This window comes from Chinchilla lanigera, unplaced genomic scaffold, assembly GCF_000276665.1.
Source record: "Chinchilla lanigera isolate Chin_1 unplaced genomic scaffold, ChiLan1.0 scaffold00056, whole genome shotgun sequence".
Classification (NCBI taxonomy): domain Eukaryota; kingdom Metazoa; phylum Chordata; class Mammalia; order Rodentia; family Chinchillidae; genus Chinchilla; species Chinchilla lanigera.
In genome coordinates, this window is record NW_004955457.1 from 5,055,774 (window position 1) to 5,077,271 (window position 21,498).

The window sequence follows — 21,498 nt, forward strand, 5'->3', positions numbered from 1 at the left end:
GTGCCCGCGGCGCCGCCTCGCCCTGAACGCTCTCTTCCCCGTGTCCTGCAGGCTCTCGTGCGGCGTCATGGCTCAGAGGGCCTTCCCGAACCCCTACGCCGACTATAACAAATCCCTGGCCGAAGGCTACTTTGACTCTGCCGGGAGGGTGAGTTTGGGCCCCGCCGCCTCGTCCGCCCGGCCCCCGCCCCACGGCGGGCCGCGCGAGGGGTCGCAGTGCCCCTCCGGAAACGTGTGGTTTGAGAAAAAATCGTACAGGAAATAAGTTTCAAATATATAACGTACACTAGTGTGTTTGTAAAGTATAAGGGCGGATGTGAGATGAAGAAATAACCGCAATCATTGAGAATATGAATTATAAAGATGTGGGCTATACAGTTCACCAGGTCGCGGGCATTTTTCATCCGTTTCGCTTTGCTTCCCAGGGAGAGGAAACCCTGACGGTGCCCAGGGCGCCCACGTGTGCGCGTTCCTGCGGAGACGGCACCGGCGTGCGCGGGTGGCGGGGAGGGAGGCGGTGTGCGAGAGTCATCCGCCCTTAAACTGACGCTGCTAAGAGAAATGTGGGAGAGGGCTTCAGATTCTTCCTCCTCAGCACGCTTTGCAGGACATCCCAAAGCTGGAAAAGTAAAGATAAACAGCAGAGCGTGAAACGAGTTAGCAAGTCACAGAGCACTTGCCCGAGACCAGTCTGGGTGTGTGACGCCACGGCCTGTATGTTTTCTCAGACTTTTCTGGGTGAATTCTTGGGGAATACAGCACTTTTAAGCATGCGTCGTTTGAGAAATCCTACATGCACACACGCTTTTTTTTTTCGTCCCAATTTACTTGAAACTTAGCCCAACACAAAAAGCATTTCATATGTGATATAGTGGTCTCACAGCTTTCATGTGCGTGGAGTTTGCTTTATGTGGCTGTATTGGTACAGCCCTTAAAATATTGGTCATTATAGATTAACTTGGGTCAGTAATGCAGGTGGGAGGGTTGGAAGAGATGGAGAAGAGGTATAGGGTCGAAGGCTACAAAAGTATACAGTATATGGATTTTAAATAAAATCAAAATATTTCAGGGGATTAACATTTTTGCAACTTGACTCCAGTGCCTTCAAAGCAGCAGATACCTTGATTTGTGGTTATTTTAACAAAATGACTTTTTTATTATAAGACAAGTAGTGGTGGTGACGCACACCTGTAATCGTAACCCTCAAGAGGCTGAGGCAGGAGGATCAGTGCGAGTTCGAGGCCATCCTAGGCTACAAAATGAGTTCAAGGCCAGGCTGAACTGCCTAGTGGAACCCTGTGTCAAAAAGACCAAAATAATAATAAGACAAATACTGGTTTAAATAATAGATGATCCTTATTGAAAATCTTCGTGTAAAACATTTAAGTTATAATAATAGTTCTTGCTTTGAGTAGAAAAATAGTACCTTTTCATTTTGTGAATCTGCTATTGTTGATTGACTTCTCCCAGACAGAAAAGCAGGACTTAGGTGAAAATGAAATACTGTACTCTCCAGTTTCTGCCCGCATAGAGTACAGGAAGCTTTTTGATACTTGTTTTCCCTTAATCTCTACAGCTGACTCCTGAGTTCTCACAGCGCTTGACCAATAAGATTCGAGAGCTCCTTCAGCAGATGGAGAGAGGCCTGAAGTCAGCAGACCCTCGAGATGGCACTGGTTACACAGGCTGGGCAGGTATGGAGCTGCCTGTGTGAGTCTCACACAGGCGAGCCAGAGCCTTGTCTCTGCTTGAGGGCCACACCCGGGAATGTTTGCTGCATCGGCAAATGAGTCACTCCCTCCAGGGGCTGCTGTGCTCTCCACCCAGTGAGGCACCCCCTCCCGGTGCGTCCCCAGGGCCCTGAATTTAGGACATGGTACCCGTACAGAAAAACATAGTCATTGCTAGTTGGTGTGTAGTATTACCAATCTAAGAACTTGGAAGAACTTGGGAAGAAATGGTGAGAGAGAGAGAGAGAGAAACCACAGAAGGAAAGTTGAAAAACTACTATAGTTTACCTAATATAGAGGGACAGAAAAAGGGAAGCATTCAAAAAACTGTTTCCCATTTACTCTGACAAATGGACAAAGGAGTAACTTTGGTGGTTTAAGGACTTGGACTTTACGGCATGGTATTTTATGTACTGGGCCTCACAGCACAGATTTGGATTCTGTAGCTGGTGAGCCAGGCCCAGGAATTCTACCTTGTGTTTTACAAGCATTGGTGATCTCCCTGCAGATGGTGATACATAAACTGTAGCAGGAGAGCTTCTTCATGAGAGGAATTTTCTGTAGCAGTTCCTTAGCAATGCTTTTTAGTAAGAAGTGATTTTGTTTTTCCTTGTGAGGGTAGGGAAGGCAAATAAAATTAGTAAAATTAAAATTCCTGGGAGTCTTAATGTCAGTATTTATCATAATAGACTAGATAATTTTCAGTTACCCCAGGTGCTGAAATATTAAAATTAGTATTTTTGTAGATTTTAGAAGCTTGATACAAGAAATGTTAACATAAGAATAAAAGCAAGTATTTAAACCTTAAGAAGGAAGTTACAAATATTAACAGTTGTGTTGCAGGTCTAGTGTCATTGGTAAAACAGTCCTATTAGAGAGCAGCACTGTTTTTTTTTTCCTTCAGAATCCTCCAAATTGAAACAAAAGGAGACAACTGGAGTACACAGTTGCCTGTAGCTTTCCTCTTGATTGCCACATGGAAGTAACACATAAGGCCCAGACCAGAGTTTCAGAATTTCTTTTATTTTATTATATCAAGCTAAAAATCAGAAAAGAGAGAGAGACTAAAATAAATGGTTAGACTTAATTCAAAGACTGATTACAAAAAGAATGACTTAAACCTCTGAGTCACCCATTCAGATTAGCTTTTATTATTATAAGGCACCTTTCTCTGGAAGGAAAAGAAGTAGGAATTGATTTCAAGTTTGAGTTAATGACAGTGTTAGGAAAGCCATCAGCCAGACCTCCCTAATTGCTAAGGCTAGTTGAAAAACTAAAAATGGAGCTTTCTTTAGAAAAAGAAATTTTACTCCAAAGTAAAATGCAAATTCTTTAAAATTTGTGACTGTATGCGATTTCTAGCATCGTCTTGGATGCCAGTATCTTTTGTCCGTAAATATCTCTGACCCTCCTTGCTGGCCCTGAAAGCAGCTTATATGGCAAGTGTCTGAAGCAGACTGGCCTACTAAGCATTTTAGGATGTCTTCATGTCTTCGGATGCTGGTTGTTGTGTGATACAGCATAAAATCTCCTAGATAAATGTGCTAATGGCTTTTGAGGCAGGATTCCTAATGTCCCCTAATCAAACACTGTTAAAAAGCCATTATCCCCGCATAAATACACTATCTTCTCCAGTGTTCTGATAAGTAAAATTGTGCCTTGGGCCAGTGTTCAGAAAATCTGAATAACATAAAACTCTGAGTTGCCTAAGAAACTAGATCTGATTTGAGCACAGAAAAATCATGTTAAAACCTGCTCCTCTTAGGTTGTAGTTCAACAACTTGTGTCTGTTCACAGCTGCAATTACCAAAAAAGTTCATTCACAAAAACACAATAAAACTACTCGGTGTTTTGTGTCAAAGCAATATTTATATAAGGATGTGTATGTTTGTGAATTGCTTTGTGTATGCCCCTGTTATCTTTCTAAAAATGATAGTTCTTAGAAAACAAGAATTATAGTTCTTTAACTTTGTTCAGCAACAAATTGAGGACCATATTTTAAAAGTATTACCTTATTGTTTGCTCTTGTTGCTAACTTGTCCAAAATTGTGTTACTTTGGGAAACATTAATTCATTGTAGAAGACCTTTGAAACTTTTCCTCAGTATTGATATTTAATGCATATTTGGTATTGTACCTTGAAAACTTACACAAGTTATTATTCTATTACTATATAGTTTGTATGAGAAACTGTGTGATTATAATTAGTTAGAACTTTAAGTGACTGTTTTTTCCTGTTAAATTTTATTTTCCAATAGAAAGATGGCCTAATAGCTAATGCTGATCCAGATAGGATTAGGCCTTGGAGTATAGATAGGTTCAGCTGTCTATACCCAGAAAAAAAAAATTGTAGTGGTTTAAATTAGGTAGTGTACTTCTCTCTCATGTGAAAGAACCCCAGAAGGAAGCAGTCCAGGGCAAGTGTGGTAGCCTCAGGATGTCAGTAGAGACCCTGTCTGCTTTCTTTCGGCCTCATTCCTCAACCACTAGCTGTACATCTTGGTCAAGATGGCTGCAAAAGAGCCAACCATTACGTCAGTTTTTCAGGCTGCTGGAAGGAAGAAGAGGCAAAGAAGAATGCATTCCTATCCTTAGAAATGACTTCTTAGAAGTTCTACTTTGTGTTTCAGTTCTGCCTATGTTGCATTGGCTGGAACATAGTCACAGGGTCACTTTGTCAAGAAACGTAGTCACGGGGTCACTTTTGTCAAGAAAGAAGGATGGCAAATGTAGATTGTTACCTGAGGTTCTGCTCTTATTAAAGCAGAGCAGATTGTTAGATAAAACCTAGTAATCTCTGTTCTAACTCCAGCAGAAAAATCATCTTTATTCTGTGTTTTGCACAAACCATTCAGACAGTGAACCTTAGTTTTCCATTTGCAGAAGGATCTCTAACTTTTGTCCACTTGGTGGGGAGTGGATTTTCGTAAGAATAAATTTATGAATAACAAAATATTTTGAAATTTTCTAAGCAATATTTTATCTGCTCTTTGTCTTTAGGGAGACTCATTTTGTTTCATGATATCTTAATTCTTTACATCTTTTTCTTTATTTCTATACTTAATAGTCTTCGTAAAGCCTGCTCTAGAAAAAAGTATTGCAGGGATGCCAAATCCTATTTCTAGAGCTAATCATAGTTCTAGAGGGAACTGCAGCTAATTCTAGAATGAATATTGTGAAACATTGCTGTTTCCTCAGCTTGATTAATATTTTTCTCCTCTCCTGCTTTCTCTGAAATTTGCATTTGCTGTTGTCAGAGTCTGAAGCCCTTAACTTGCTTCTATCACGAGTTCGAGGTAGGCCCTACAGTCACAGGTCTCCGCTTGTACATCGTGACTCTCAAGCTGCGTGACTTCCTGTCTTTCATTCATATTGTGTATAGATTTGTCTCTGTTGCTTATTTGATCTTGAAAATGAGAGGTCTAGTCAGAGGATGAAGCACTTTTTCTGTTTAATTGTACACATGTACTTAAGACCAAAACCTTGGAGTGTGATAATTTTTCCCATTTCCTCTCTTTTCAGCAAAAACTCAGACTAGTGATAACAATATGCTTTCCAAAATTTCTGCTAGAGCATCTCTGTGTTATATATACTTTGGGAAATGATTATTACAATTAGAACTTTACCATTTTATTGTTGTTGTTTGTTGTTTTGTTTGAGAGGGGTTCCCACTGTGTGGTTCAGGCTGACCTTGAACTCATGATCCTCTTACAGCAGCCTCTGAAGTGCTGGAATTACAGCACACCACCATACCCAGCTGAACTTACCATCCTGTTCATTATGTCTCATTCCCCAGTAGTAGTACAGTCTGATAGTTAATGCTGGATCAAATAAGATTAAGATTTGGAATAGGATTATTCCAAGTAATCCATCCATAAAAATGCTTTGTTGGTCAAAGTGATAGGTACAAGTTTAAACAAAAATTTAAAGGAAAGCAAATAATTACTTTAGAAACTATTTTATTTTCACTTTATAAACTATTGTACAAGTGAAATTACCTTGACTTTTATTTTTAAATAGAAGGAAAGGACATGAAACAGCGATGAAAGAGCTTATTAGAATTCAAGCACCATTTCCACTGAAGCCTGCATATTTACACGTACGGGTTATCATTGGGTTGTACTGCAAACTCTGTCCATGAATCTTACCTTTTCCAATTCATAACAGAGAAGTAAAATGCTCTGTGACCCTAGGAAAGAAAAGTGGAAAATTTTTTTAAACTCAACTCTCTTATTGTTAATGAGGTGATCATTGCCTTAAAGCCCTCTGATTTCTCTTCTACTCATCTAGGAAATGGGTGTTGTTATTAATTGACTCTTTAGGCATTAAGAGTTAACAAGTTACTACTATACATTACTGTCCAGAAAAAGTCCAGTAATTTAATAATAAATATATTGAATGAATTTTGATTTCCAAGGGAATGAGGTTAGCAGTAATTCCTGTTGATAGTTATGCTAATTGAATGACAGAACGTGTGTGCAAGTATACAAAAGCTAATGTTATATGCAGGCCTCGTCCTGAGTGCTTTCCATCAGTTCACTGTTCTAACCTTCAAAATAGCTTCAGAGTGTGGAAACTATTCATGTCTCCATTTCACGGATGAGCAAAATGAAGCAAAGCAGGGCCATGTGCCCCTTTCAAGGTTACACAGCCAGCAGGGGGCACTGTTACAGTTCAAGCCAGTTCATCAGAGAAGGAAAGTATAATACTATCAGCTTCTACATTTGGGTGGATACATTTTACCAGTGAAGAGGATTTACTCATAAAGAAGCCAGGAGGGAGTAGTTTGAGTAATAACAATCTGTCCTTGTACAGTACAAACATTTTAGAAATGGCAACTAACTAGTCAGATTTGAGTATTTTATTTTTTAAAAATCAGAGTAAGTCCTGATGGAGTATGAAAGGAATCTGGAAAGAGAGAAGGAAGCAGGCTTATTAGACATGCAGTAGTAATCACATTAAATCTATTAGAAAAAGTTATTTTGACTGGACGTAGAGTAAACCCCTTGAAAAATGTAGGAGCATTTGCAGCTAGAAAAATGAAATCTCCAGCATTCTTCTATAGAAAATACCCCCCCTTTTACTAATCCTTCATTAACATATTCAATGTAATTTCAGGATGGAAAATGAACTGGTCCAAGTCAAGATATTTCTCCTGATTGCTTGTATTTGAAATGTCTTGTTGAGGATTTTGAGTGAATTATTATCCATAGTCAGAAATCAGTTGGTTGTTCTTGCAGCTGTTAATGAGTGATATTGTAAATGAACAGCTTCAGTTCTTTTCACCAAAATCTTTTTTAAAATACAGTACGTTGAAGCATAATGCATCAGGATGTCAGTGTAGGACATACGCCAGCAGTAAGCACTGAGTTACGCTTCTCGCCTTCGTCTCCTCTCAGTAGACTTACAGTTATTCTTTAAGTATGTGCTCATAGCATGTGCAGCAGGGGAAACATTTTGCTTATTTCTGTGCCTCATCAAGAACTGTTGGTGTCTAGCACTGTGCACTTAGCACCCACAGTGTAGAAAACAGCAGTTGCAGAGGCCCCCTTAATCAAATGCCATGGTCAGCTACTGAGTGGGCCTGGGTAGGTCCACGTGTGGGCATTCAGCAAAGGATTGAATGCTACCTGTCACTGGATGGGGGTGTGTTTTGTTTCAGGTAGGAGTGCAATTCCTAGGGTGCAGGGAGGGAAAAAGACTTTAAGCAAAAACACTGGTATGAAATTGTTATTATAAAGGATTAAATGAGCAGATGAAGTATTCTTATGTTAGAAATAAGCATTTGCCAGAAAAGATTGCCTCCCTTGCAGATAACATAGCAAAAAAGTTAAGCAAACCCAGGGGATGGCTCATCTCACTTGTGTCTTTAAGAAAAAAATGAGGGAAAGTACTAGCTCTCATTTAATTTCATTTTTTTCTCACTCTTAGCTATGATGATTCCTAAGAGAAATGATGATCAGCTTATACTCTAACACACACACACACACACACACACACACACACACAGAGAACTGTAGGGACTTTAATTCTTACAAGCATGACCCAAGCTTCTGTAACCAACTCACAAAGTTAATGAGGCTAAGATTGGCATATATTTCCTCTTTTCAAGTGCTACATAACATTTTAAGTAAGAGGATACAGAGTGTAATCCTTAGAGTACTATTAGCTTGCGCTCTAAATGTAAGTCATTACAGTGTTTCAAGATGCTTTTCCTCTGATCTGCCAAGTCTATAGGCTTTGAGCTCTGGCTCCAGCATGCAGGTCTTAGTTACTGCTGACACCATATTTATTTGAAAGGAATCACTCGGGCCTGCTGTCTTCTCTTTGCAATTTGATCTCCTTATGAAGTAGCTGTACATCAGAGCCAACATTTCGGCATCTAATTTGAGCCCTCACCAAATGACCTTCACCTTCATGAGAGGCACCTATCCCTCCCAGCCAGAGCTGTTAGGGCAAGTGGGAAAAATCAAGGGCACAAATCCATACAAGGATTATTAGAGCCCTTCTCAGTGACTGATAGAAAGCTTTGCTAGGAGTGCTGCCCGCCAGTGTCATTTTACTCTAGGTCACTTTCAATTACTAAGACAGGCTTGAAACAAGTATAGGGTTTAGATGTTACCAATGCACAAAGGGCAGGAAGAGAGTATTGTCGACAGATAGAAGAAATGATAGGAGGCAGTGAGGATATATCTGACCCATTTGACTTTTACAGAAAACACCAAGAAGGCTACAGCTGTGTCTGTCATTTTCATCCCCAAAACTTCAACATTTAGCACAGTGCCAGGTCCATACAGTAATTAGTGCTCAGTAAGTATTTGTTGAATGAATGAATGAATGAAAAGTGCCCTGCTATTGCAACTCTAGCTACTTACTACCTGTACAAACTAAAAACAGGAACTTTAAGTTAGAGGGAATGGGGAAAGGGTGAGAACTGAACTCATTTCATATCCAATAGGATGTGTCACTTAATCCAGTTCCTGATTCAATTGAGATGTGAGCAGAAATCACAGTATATAACATATGCTTTGTAATGGGTAAAGCAGATAAAAGGCATATTGTGTAGACCTAATTGTAAAGGGGGCATCCTCTTTGTCACCTGCAACCTTCACCTAAACAGAGCATTTGAACAGCCCGAGGGGCCCATGGCTGCATGGGAAACAGGAAATAGGTGAAGTGATGGAGCCCAAGGACAGAACAGAAAGCTGATAAGTCAGATTGTACTTTTCCAACCTTGTGATTCAGAGGAAGAAGAGAAAGGCAGGAACACGGGAAGAGAGAGTACCCGGTTCCCTCTGTTCTGTCACTTTAAGACAAAAATCAAAGTTAAGACAGTGACTTGACACCCATCGAGGTTCCCAGGCTGATGCAGTTGGATTTTACTGTTATTACTATAAGCCAGGAACTATGCTCTGTGATTAGCACGATTCCCAGTAATTCTTTAGAGTTGCTAGTGTCATTTCCCTGTTACAGCTAAAGATGCTCAGGCACAGCAAGATTTGGGGCACAGGTTAAACTCACACAGCTAGTAAGTATCAGAGGCAGGCTTCAATCCATGTTCTTAACTGCTGTGCTCAAAGACGTCTCACCACTGTGGAAGTCAGTGAAAATCTGCAGAAAAGGCTAAGAGTGGTCCAAAGGTGACCTTTCCAGAGCAGTTGACTGAAGGGCCCTGAGGGCAGGAGGAAAGTATAGTATCTCCTCCTCCCCTTTTATTTTTTAAATATCCTTTCCTTTATTGTGCAGTTCTGCTCTGGAAATAGAGAAAAGCTATCTTCAGAGTGCTTGTTTGCCCTCTTTCCTTCCTTTCCACTTCTTTGTTTGGGATAATATTATTAAAGGGACAAAGTCATGACTAGTTTTCCACCAGATTACCTGTATTAAAAGCACCAGAATATTTGGAAATGCAGGCTGCTTGTGATGCTCAGCTTTAATCTGACAACAGAACAGATGTCCTGGTCCTGCACAAAAAACCGTGACTGGAATGTAAATACTGCCCTAATAACAGCTGTAATTTTGTTGATGAAGCAGAAGTGCATGTGCCCAAGTATTCCTGCATACAAACAGAGGAGAGGCAAGTGATCAGACCTTACAGGGTTATCAGAAAAAATTTCCATGTCTTCTATTCCCCTAAATCAGAAAGGAAGAAAACATAATAATTGATGATGAACTTTGAAGTTTCAATGCAGAAACAATTTATTTGAACTTAGACTGTAATACCTCATTACCCCTCCTTTAAGTAGTAGTGTCTATCTCTCAGAATTACAGGGCATTGACCGCCCATGATTTTTCTTACCAGAGCACATGACAGGAATCCTTATAAAACCCCTGATCTATGAAGAACTAACCTTGCAGAGCTGAAATACCAGGGCAAAGGTTGTTATACCGTGGTGGCCTGGTTGGAAAATAAATGAAAAAATGTTAAGTAATTTTTGGAACACAGAATTACAGAGAAATGTTTTGAGAGAATAATTTATCTGTGGAGATTTTCATCTCCAAACGCATTTGAGACACAGCAAGGTCTTGATTGGTCAAGATGAATAGGACTAATGATCCCTCAGAAATTCAAAGGCTTAGTATTAATTATTTCCCAACAGCTGGCTGTATTTATAGTACTGCTGGGGATAAGTAGCTGAGTAAGGAAATTGTGGATTTAGAAGTGTCCCTAAACAGTTTACGCTCCCTTCTCAGAATAGTAGCTGTAGAAGGAAGCAGAACAGAACAATCTGCCCCAGAACTTTCATACTGAAAGCCAGGACTGACACCATTACAGTGAAGTCTTATTGGCACTCCTGGTATTTTTTTCTTTCAATTAATTAGCTACTCATGTTGAAAAACCAGGAGAAGCCTAGGATGAACTTCAAGGCTGTGCCAGACTTGTTGAAGTTTTTATGTAGGATGACATCTGTCCCAGGCCTTTAGAACAGTCCCATTGTTAGAACATTCTGCAGTGCACTGTAAGAGCCATTAGCCCCATGGAGCTGTTGAACATTTCAGATGGGACTAGTGTGACTGAGAAACGGAATTCTAAATTTTGTCTACTTGTAATTGCATTTCTATAGGTACTGATGATTAGAGACTTTATAGCACTTAACACTGCAGTTCCAAAGCAATTAGGCAGGCTCCAGAAGTCTAATATCATAGTAATAGGTGTCTGGGTTTCTTTGGCCTCTCACACCACAAAGGAAGTGATAGGTAAATTCTTTTTGTTTTGTTTTAATGAAAAGCAGCACCCACTTGCATAGTCTTTCAGTGCAACTGCTTTTGAAATGCAGCAGAATCATTTACTACTTCAGTTAACACAGAACTTTGAATACTATTGAAATAGTGTTTAATGACTTTAGGATTCATGGAGAAATAATGAATAGTTAGATTTTGCTTTATACATTTCTCATAGCCCTATTCTTGTGGATTATTTTCTTTTTAAAACTATGTCCATATGTCTTAAGTCATATGTGAGCAAATCTCACAAGATAGTAAAATTCAACAGAAAGCCTTAATTTTCATAATTTAGTAGCTCTAGTCACCGTAGAGTAAGACTAAGAAACAGAACAATATTTAACTTAATTTTATATTAAGGAAAATGTCAAAATTATCCAGATTCAAAATGGAAGGCTTTTAAAAATACAATTATAGAATTAAAATAATTTGGGGGCATATTTTTGCAATTAAATGAGATCAAATTTAAATCTCATTTAATATTTTCTGGTCTAGAATAAAAAAATGAAAGAATAGAAGGAAACCCATCTCCATTATCCTACTTTTTTCTTGACAAAAAGTGTACAAAGAAATTTTATCTGATATTCAGACTGAAGCCCCAAGAATGCACTTAACTAAAATTGATTGTCTGCCACATTTTAATGAAGTAGCATATGCTGTGGTAGAAAGAGGAAAATATTTAAAAGGTGATGCTCTGTGTCATCCTGTACCAGACCTTGTGACAAGTGGAGGTGGCTGTTATCCTGGAAGTGATTTTTTTCTCATGTTAAGTGTCCTTTCCAGACCTGAATCATCTTTGGGGATGAGTTTACACATGGACACAACTACCCACCACCCTTGCAGACCTGGGCCTGACAGAGGTGTTGCCTTTTGAATAGATGGTGTCATTGTCCCTCTGGCTGTTGAAGCTGGACATGTGGAACCATGGTTATGTCTCCCTTTCAGTCATTCCCCAGCAGGTGCTGTTGATTTTTCCTTCCAGACAAGCGCCTTGCAAGTTCACTCTCCCTCTGTCTGTCCCATACCTATCCGAATGTCTCAGTCTCCTCCTGAACCTGATTCTAACTGCGCATCCTGCACCACCTATTCCAAACCTTCCAGTGTTCCTGTAGTAAACTTCCAAAACACGAGTATTATACTCTTCCCATGTTAACATGTTACAGTTCAAGTGGAACACAAAATCTTAAACTTGCCTAAAAGACACTGTGATATAGCTTCTGCTGCTTGTGCAGCTTTGAAGAAAGCTGTATTCTTTAGAATTAGAAATTGGTGACATAATAAAGTTACCGAAATTACTCAGTGGTTGGTTGCCTCCAAGAAGCAGGGACTGGGGAGAGGAAAGAGACTGGTGTTTTGCATGGTAAGTCTTACAGCACTCTATGACTTTTTCCATGAAGAATGTACTTTTATAAGAGTGACGTTTTAAAAAGCTTTTTAAACTGTTAGTGGGACCAGGCCTGTGAGTATATGTGTGAGCTCTGGAAGTGTTTTCCCTTAAGAAAACTTAAGAGCCCTTATAGCTGTGCCTTTATTTCTTATATGACAGCTATCTTTGAGTCTTTGTTATTTACATGAAGGTGATGTTATATGCATGAATATTGTCAAGAGTTGGAGGATCATAAGGATCACATTTAAAACATTTGGCCATAAGCACTTAATGCCCTCATTTTTTTTTCTATTATTAAATTCAAATACATAAGGTCAAAATTGTTGATAAGCCATAACGTGTCTTCGACTTACTCTTTTCGTGTTATTTTCCTGACCCAGGCTGGCTTGTAAGGATATAAAGGAACTGTTGGTAATTGGCAGCAGCATTCATCACTTAGTCTTTGGTCCATAGGTGCTTTGACAGGGCAGATAGATGCTGTAAACTCGGCCTGCAGAAGACTAATCCAGATGAGCACTGAGCCCCAGAGCAGAAGGTGTGGGGGGCAGGAACCTGAGGACTAGAATTGCAGATACTGGAGAGAGGAAAAGTAATATAAATTAAAGTTGAAATAGAAAAGAATGAATGAAATACTGTAAAACATGAGAAATAACCTTTCATAAGAAGCAACATGAAATTTTACAATTGTAAATCTTGATAGGTTTTATGTGTTAAATATTTCAACCAAGAGGAGTTATTTATCGCGAGAGACAAAGGTGTGAAAAGGAAAACAATCACTGACCATGTATTTAATCCCTCCGTATTTTCTCAGCTCTTGGTCCTGTCATTATCTGGCCCTAGTGCTTACATAACTTAATTAGGGTGTTGAGGCAGCAGTGGGTACAGGAGGACGAAATGAAAGGTAACAGTTTAAATGGATCGCCTGCAGTTGCGTGATGTGGGTGGAGATGAAGCCTATTAAGGACCTAATTCTGGAGAAGCTCTTGACATTGATCATTTGTGAAAAAGAGATTTTTTTTTTCTTACCCACATATGTGGTTCTGTACACTTGTCTGCAAACCTTAAAAGTCAGTACATCTGATCATCAGCTTGTGGAATTACTCACACCGAGCCACTTTGAAAGAGCAGACAAGGTTATTAACTTTGGCAGGAAATGAAAATTTGCCCTTAATATACATGTGAAATTGAATTGTCTGTAGCACAAAGCTTTTGAGATTACTCATGCAAAATGAGAAAACTATCTAAATTTAAAATTGTCCTCAGTACAGTGAAAAGTAATTTTGCAGACTGCATTTTTACTGCATTGAAATCTGTGAAGAGATTGGCTCTATTAATTTAGATTTAAACAGAGGCTCTGTGTCTTCTAAAAATGGCAAATGAGATGGAAAATGTATTTTAAGGAGGGGAAAAGAGACTTTCTGAAAATGCTGCAGGCATGCTAACTCCCTACTTCACATCTCTGAGTTTGTTTTAAAACCAGCTGGCTTCAGAGGGAAGGCACTATCTCCTGTGACAGGTGTTGAGAACAAGGACAGACAGACAGCGCCTTGGTTACATGGAGCAGTGGAGTGCAAGGCAACACAGAAGCCATCCCCAGCTTCTACATAGAGTTGGCAAAGTAGCTGGGTCCTTGAAAGAAGAAAAAAATTAAAGAGGAATTGAATGCGTTTTCTCAAATGTCAAATAACTTTCTTATAATCCCTGCTTACAATACTAGGGTATTGGATTTGGTTATATAAATGACCTTCTCACACAAATAGTTGTCTTTTGTAAAAAGAGAAGTTGAGTTTTTCATTGCCTGGTCTGAATTTATTTAGATCATAGGGTAAAACATTTATTATTAATAAACTATTAGTCATTAAATAGAGTACTATTTGGGGCCATCGTTAGTTTCATAACCTATCATTTAGCCATTAAGAATAATACATTAACACAACAGCTAGAATGCAAAAAGGGCAACTAATCAATTTGTTTCTCTTCATTGCCCAAAGTCTGTGTCCTTATTGAACAAAATTGCAATTGTGAGGGAACCAAGGACAAGTTAGTAATTTACCTATTCTTGCTTCCTAGCTGCTGGGCAATAGGACTGAGCCTAGAACTAAAGTCATACGAACTTGCAGATAATTTACTTATTTTCTACAGCTTGTCAAAAACAAACCCACACCTCTGAGTAGGCAGAACAGTAAAGTCAACCGCCCTTTCCTCATTGCGTGCCTTTTGCCTCCTAGGCATTGCTGTGCTGTACTTACATCTCCACGATGTGTTCGGGGACCCTGCCTATCTGCAGATGGCACACAGCTATGTGAAGCAGAGCCTGAACTGCCTGAGCAAGCGCTCCATCACCTTCCTGTGCGGGGATGCAGGCCCCCTGGCAGTGGCTGCCGTGCTGTATCACAAGATGAACAATGAGAAGCAGGCGGAGGACTGCATCACACGGTAATCATGTTTCTTCAAGAAGGTTAACACCTAGGCATCGTTATATGCTCTGTACATGTAACAAAAAGCATTTTAGCGAGTTTATTTTTGTTTCAGCAGATAAATTGTACTCCTGCATTGGATAAATGCTCATGTTATTCCTGTGTTATAGTTAAGGAAAAATCGTTGGAATCCCTATTTTATTGCAAGATATAAAATGCTGTTGTGTTCAGGAATGTGGGCTCAAAAGCCTACTCATGTGAGTACTAATCCAACGTGCACTCCCCAGACTCAGTAATTCCAAGAAATGTAGTTCACATCTTGCACGTGGGCTCAAGGAGGCCTCCTGAGGAAGCACAGACTGATTAAAGACTGTCTTTCTGAGAGGCAGTGGCACACAAATATAGACTCATTTTTAGATAAATCATGACAGTCCACTACAGCCTTGTAAATAATGAGGAATCCCTAATTTACCATGCTGTATTTATTGCCTTACTAGAGTTTATTGAGCACTCTTTTGAATTCTAAGAAATCTGCTTGCTTGAAAGTGTGCACATAGAGCTTTGGGGCTCCCAGTTACCATGCTAGTACTGACAGGTGCAGAGTTGCAACTTGAGCAGTATTACAATCAGGATCATCCCTGAACTGACCATGGTTTTTTATTTCCACTATTCTTTCTTACAAGTTACTGTTAGAATGGCATTACCATCACAAGTTTAGTTTGTTGAGGGTGCCCTGGGTAATCTTACATTGTTGGCCCTCCATAGGTACAAGTTCATATCCACAGATGCAGTCAACCATAGATCACAAGTATTAGAGAAAAAAAATTGTGTACTGAACTTGTCCAAGCTTTCTTCCATGTTGTTATTGTCTAAACAATACAACAACTATTTACGTAGCATGTATATTATATTAATCGTTACTAATAGTCCAGAAATAATTTATAGTATGTGGGAGAATGTACATAGGTTATATGCCAGCACACGTTTTATATGAGAGACTAGAGCATCTGCAGATTTCGGTATCTCTTGATGGTCCTGGCACCACTGCTCATGGATGCCGAGGGACTGCTGTATGTGTGGTACTGTGTATTTTATCAGGTTTTTTGGACATTGTAAGATAGGGTTGTCTAATATCTGAAAAGGAATCATCTACCCCTATGCAAATTTTCCCTTCTCCCCCAATTTTTCCCATACAGTAGTTATATTTTCTTATTGTTACCTGATTTTTTCCATTGGAAATTATAACACAGGGGTTACAATGGGTTGCCTATAATGGTTTGTGACTCGTATTAAATCAGTCCCTGAATTTACATATTTTTTTACATACCACTATCCTGTGTCTATCACAAGCTGCAAATCATGTAGTAAAATTTAAAATTTAAAAAAAAACACGACTTAATGTAGATAGAAAAAACTGTGAACATTCCACTTCAGTATTTAGTATAAAATATGTCACTACACTTGACCAAAAGGATGGGTAATACAAAACATTGACTTCCTCCAAAGTTTAAAGTGTGTTTCTCCCATAGCAGTTGACTTGCATATAACCAGCCAATGCAGAAACTGTTCTGTACTTAAATTTGAAACACAGAAACTACCTTTTTATTTTTTTTTTTGCATGGCCAGTTTCAAGCTATTAGCCACATGAGGTCCGCAAGATAGTCTCATTCTGTGAACCACTCTTAAGTACCGTCAAAGTAAATTACAGTGATCTCAATGTCTTATATATAGTGCTATTCTCTCCCTAAATATGCATAGGCAAGTAACGATAGTTTGCGAATAGATGTTTGAAGAAAATAATGTATTCAGATTGGGGGTTGTAGTCAAGCTCTGGCTGCTCAGAGCCCTCAGTAGCTTATACACTATGCTCTGCAGTGCTAGGGAGCAGCACCTGCCAAGCTTGCTCATGCGCACAAACCCGCTTCTGCATCCTGAGGGCCTCTGCGAAGAAACTTTCTTTTGGAAATGGTCATATATTAATATTAGTTATTAAAATTAAAACACTCTGAAGTGTAACCTGAGATTCTTTTTAGGATACCTTGGTAATAAAGATGTTTTTCTTTATGTTTTTAAAGTTTGTGTGACATTTCCACAGGATTTTATTCATAGTCAGTAGGCTTGTTAAAGTTAAAAATACAGAATGTGGATATATGATAGAAAAATATGCCATGTGACTTATGACATTTGACTTACAAGATTTTTTGAAGTTCGTGGCAGAACAGAAGGCAAAAAAGATAATTATTCTAAATTATAGCACTTGCTTCATTCTTAATGTCTCTTCCATTTTAGTGGAAAAATATGTAATTCTTTTCAATTCCATTTCAGGAAATACAAGATTGTTTTATATCATAGATGCTTACTACACCTGCTGCTTTTCCTTTTCTCAAAGCTGCTCCTTCATATCACGCCCCTTTTGGGATTTACCTGTCCTCAGATTTTTTGTGTTGGTCTCTGTTGTGCTCCACTGCCAGGGACACACTGCAGCTTACCTTTCCTGTACCTTCCTAATGTAATGACCTTTCAGAACCATCACTTTGCGTTTTAGAGTCCATAAAGGCCTTTGAAATTATCAAAAACCTAAAGCTTACACAAAGGAACTGAAATCCAGAGAAGCCAGTGTTTGCCTTGGAAAGCGATTCTTAGCCCTAGGCCCCTGGGAACCTTTAAGCTTCCAGCCGTGGATAAAAACCCCAGATTATGTTCAGTGTGGAGAGAGGACATGCACTTCTCCTGGAGGGGTCCCTGACTCCCCAAAAGGAGTATGTATCTGTGTTTCTGTTCCCATTTTCCTGGCCGCGGAGGGCTGGGGGATGACAGTATGCGGAGCTTTCTTCTGCCTAACATATATCATGTCTGTTTTTGCCCTTCCTGCTGCACAGAGATATTGGTGGCACAAAACAAATATAGAGCTTTGCTATTTTGTACCCAATTAGGTGACCAGCTTGACATATATAGTACTTCGGGGCCGGTACTTAGGATGATGAAGAACTTCGACTCTCTGGTCAGGAAATGTATAACCTCTCTCCTTTGTAGTGTGATGGGCCAGAAAAGGACTTCTGTTTTTTTTTTTTTAAACTTTACAAATCTTTCAATATAATACAAGGAAAAAAAACCTCTCCCAACAACACCCTGGGGAAATATTGCTAGGAATGGAACAGAACTATACTAATTTTATATGTCTTTATTCTTCACTAACATTTCAGTGACTTGCTTATCTCTTCTAAAGATTGGTTGCTGTTAATATCAGCACATCAAAACAAGTAAATGGAGCTACAGCGATGTTCTTATGGGTTTGAAAGTTTCTTCAAACGTATAACCATTGTGATTTATGAATGCTGTCACATACTTATCTTGAAAGTGTAGCATGCAATTCAAGCATTAAAAAATCCTACTATTAGTAATCATTAGACCCAATTAAGCCTTAGTAATTTGTATTCAAATCCAGAAAAAAAATACTTCTCTTACTACGTTAAGTTTTATTGTTGTTATAAGGTGCTGGCTCTGAGCAGTACCTTATTTTTAGTATTTGAAAGGTGTTTGCTACTGTCTTGGTTACTTTCCTCTCATTGCTGAGTCAAAATACCCAACTCCCAAAATTAAGAAGGAAAGGTTTATTTAGCTCAAAATTTGTGGAGATTTTAGTCCATACTCAGCTGGCTCCAAGGCAGGGTGGCACATAGCAGAGGGCAACAGTTCATGGCAGGGACGATAAAAAAAGCAACAAGCACAAGGAGAGAAGCTGCAAGCAGCCTCTTTCCCTCCCTTACATTGTATGCAAGCCTCAGGGCAGGTGTAGCTCTCACAAGCATAATCCCAGCATTGAATCATGGATCAGTCATAAACCAGAAGCCCGCCCCATGACTGCATGAGGCTTTGAGGGGGACATTCGGACACAAACCATAACAGCTACCTACTGTGAACAGCACAAATGCAAATGAGTTTGGCTGCAAAATGCAAATACGAATTTGGTTTACTGTTTTTGTATCGCCACCTAGTGGGATGCTACGGTAGCACGATAACATTGGCAATTACAAGACCAATGTTTTCTAAAAAAAAGTGGTTCAAGCATTTCGTTTTGCTAATAATGTATCCTTGCATTATTGGTTCTGAGTAATACTTTCTTAAGTAGTATTTGCCTAAAAACTAAACATAAATTTTACTTTTTTGAATAGTTTTTTCTATTTCCTCTACAAAAGTAAGTTGTTTTTTTTTTTATGTTTGAGTTCTATACAGTTGAACATTTGTTAAAACTCACACCTAATTGGGTACAAAATAGCAAAGCTCTATATTTGTTTTGTGCCACCAATATCTCTGTGCAGCAGGAAGGGCAAAAACAGACATGATATATGTTAGGCAGAAGAAAGCTCCGCATACTGTCATCCCCCAGCCCTCCGCGGCCAGGAAAATGGGAACAGAAACACAGATACAGATAGTGGGTTCTTAGCTGAACTTGAGACATTAATTTTTTTTACTACAATAGTTGAGTTTTTAACTAGTAAACAGATTTGTTTCCTTGTGGTCTCAGTGTTAATTGAACTGCCAATTCTGGCACAAGGAAAAATATTATAATTTTCTTAATAAATGTTTTTCAGTCCTTTAAAAAATTAAGGGCTGGCTAGGGATGTAGCTTAGTGGTAGATTTCTTGCCTAGCATGCATGAGGTCCTGGATTTGACACACATCATCACACACTCACACAAATAGGGGTGTAGGTATATGTGTGCGTGTATACACCTGTATGTGGTATTGAAGTACATAGCCAAATATCCTGCCACCTGTATAGCACTGTGCGTATTGAACGAAGATCAAATAAGCTATTACATGACAATAGAAACCTGAACATGGTGACCATATTCTTACAATAACCTTTGTTGCATGTGAGCTTTTTTCCTATATTATAAAAGAAAAAAACTGCAACTAGCCATGCTGCTTTAAATCCATCTTTCCTTCTGGGGAATAGGTTCCCTTCCAGCCTCTTTTGTACCTTCTTCTTGGCCCTGTTTCATAACTGTCAGCCACTTTCAGTCACTAAAATCAGCTCCTCCTGTTACTGACACATGTCCTCTTCATTTGAAACACTAAATGCTCTCCTTTGCTATAGCTTACGAAAATGGTAAGGAAGGGGATTTGAAATGAGGGTTATTTTTCCTTTCACAGGTAGGACATTTTCACTGAACCTATTGCAGATGTGCCAGTAGCCCGTTGTCTTAGTTTAGTTTCCTTGGGTTTCTTTTGTTCTTGCTTTGGGCGTCTTGTAACTGTGGGCGTCTCCGCAGATCAGTTGTGGGACTGTATATGTAACCCCTCAGCTGTACCCTGACCTATTCTGCCAGATGGACAAACCTTAGAAGAAGACCCACATACATACGTAGGCCCCTACCCTGTTCTTGTAGCACCGAGAAACCCACGTTGTCCTCAAGGCTCTCTTAGATCCTATCCGTGGAAGGATGAGAAAGCTTGTGCCATCACCCACACCTCTAGCCTGTGACTACTGCTCATCCCATCAGTGAAAACCATTTTCTAAACATTTTTTACTACACTTATTAACAAATGTGCTAGTACAGAGTTTAATGTAGAGTACCTCTGGATGTTGGTTGATAATAAGAGTATTTCAGATGTAACCAAGCACCTCATAGTCATGATCTCTGATACTTCGGTGCTAATTGACCCTCTCTAGTGTGCAGAATAAATTTAGATGGACAAGGCACAGCCCATTGTTTCTAACTACTTCAGAATTAAATTTCTACACAGAGAGCAAATGACAGAATTTTTAACTCAGAAGACTCATTCATTTTATAGGTGAGAAACCTTATGAATAGGGATTAATTTGTTGAGTATCACAAATCACCAGATGAATTTAGTGTTCCAGAAATTCCCTAGTTCTTTTTACTAATATCATTGTGTCAAGTTTCACCAAAGCTGTAAATGTTTTAATAACTTAAGTGGGATCACAGTGAACTCATAGGCTATTGTAGGGAAAATTGAGATGCACTTTCAAAACTTAATGTGATAAGTAATCTCAATGAGCAGGGACATTTTTCCTGTCAGTTTGCCACATGACCCCCACACAGAAGACAAGATTCATTCACAGGTTTCAGATGCCCAAATGTGGTTTCTTTGCCACATTTATTTTCTCTCCGTTCTCCTCTGCTTTCTGATTCCCTGGGCCTTCCCTCTGTGCTCCTTTGTCAAGGAAGCTGGGGCTTCGGTTACCCTGCTTTACCTTGCCCCATCCCCCATGCCTGCTTCTAGAGCCAGGTGATTTGGAGGACAGAGACAGGTAAAGCAGTGAGGTTCCCCTCCTTCCTGGAACCACAGCTCCTGGGATCTGTACGAAAGGCTCCCTCCCTCAGAGTTTTGACTCCTTTGAGTTCCTGTGATGGTATTACCTGTGGCCTGGGGCATGAGAACAAAGGGAATTTGTATCCTTTTTGTCACTGAGAGACCTGAAGGGATCCTTCAGCAGCTCTCTGTTGTCCTCCCTATTGCCCAGTCTAGGTTTTACCTGTGCAGTACTGAGTTCGGGCTAGGGGAAAAAGTGATAAACTCACACTGTTTGGTGGTTCTTCAAATTCTGGTCTTCCCCAGTCTGCCTGCTGCTTACTTGTAGAGTTCTCACATAGCTGCCTCATAGCTGTGCAGAACCATTTAGGACTACGTTGAGTGGGAGAGGCAGGTGAAGTGAGCTTACTCCATCTTTCTGGACCCAGAACTGAACTGAGTCTGTCAGTAACAGGTGAGAGTACT

At 39.5% G+C, this 21,498-nt stretch overlaps 1 protein-coding gene across 1 annotated transcript in view; it reads left to right on the top strand.

The window, feature by feature from the left end:
* Nucleotides 1–21,498, top strand: part of Lancl1 (LanC lantibiotic synthetase component C-like 1 (bacterial)) — a gene marked incomplete at its 5' end in the record, with an annotated part of 31,797 nt that continues 10,299 nt past the window's right edge. The window contains 3 exon segments of the mRNA XM_013520773.1: nt 1–148; nt 1,577–1,694; nt 14,564–14,771. Coding sequence (XP_013376227.1) covers nt 68–148; nt 1,577–1,694; nt 14,564–14,771 — 407 coding nt within the window.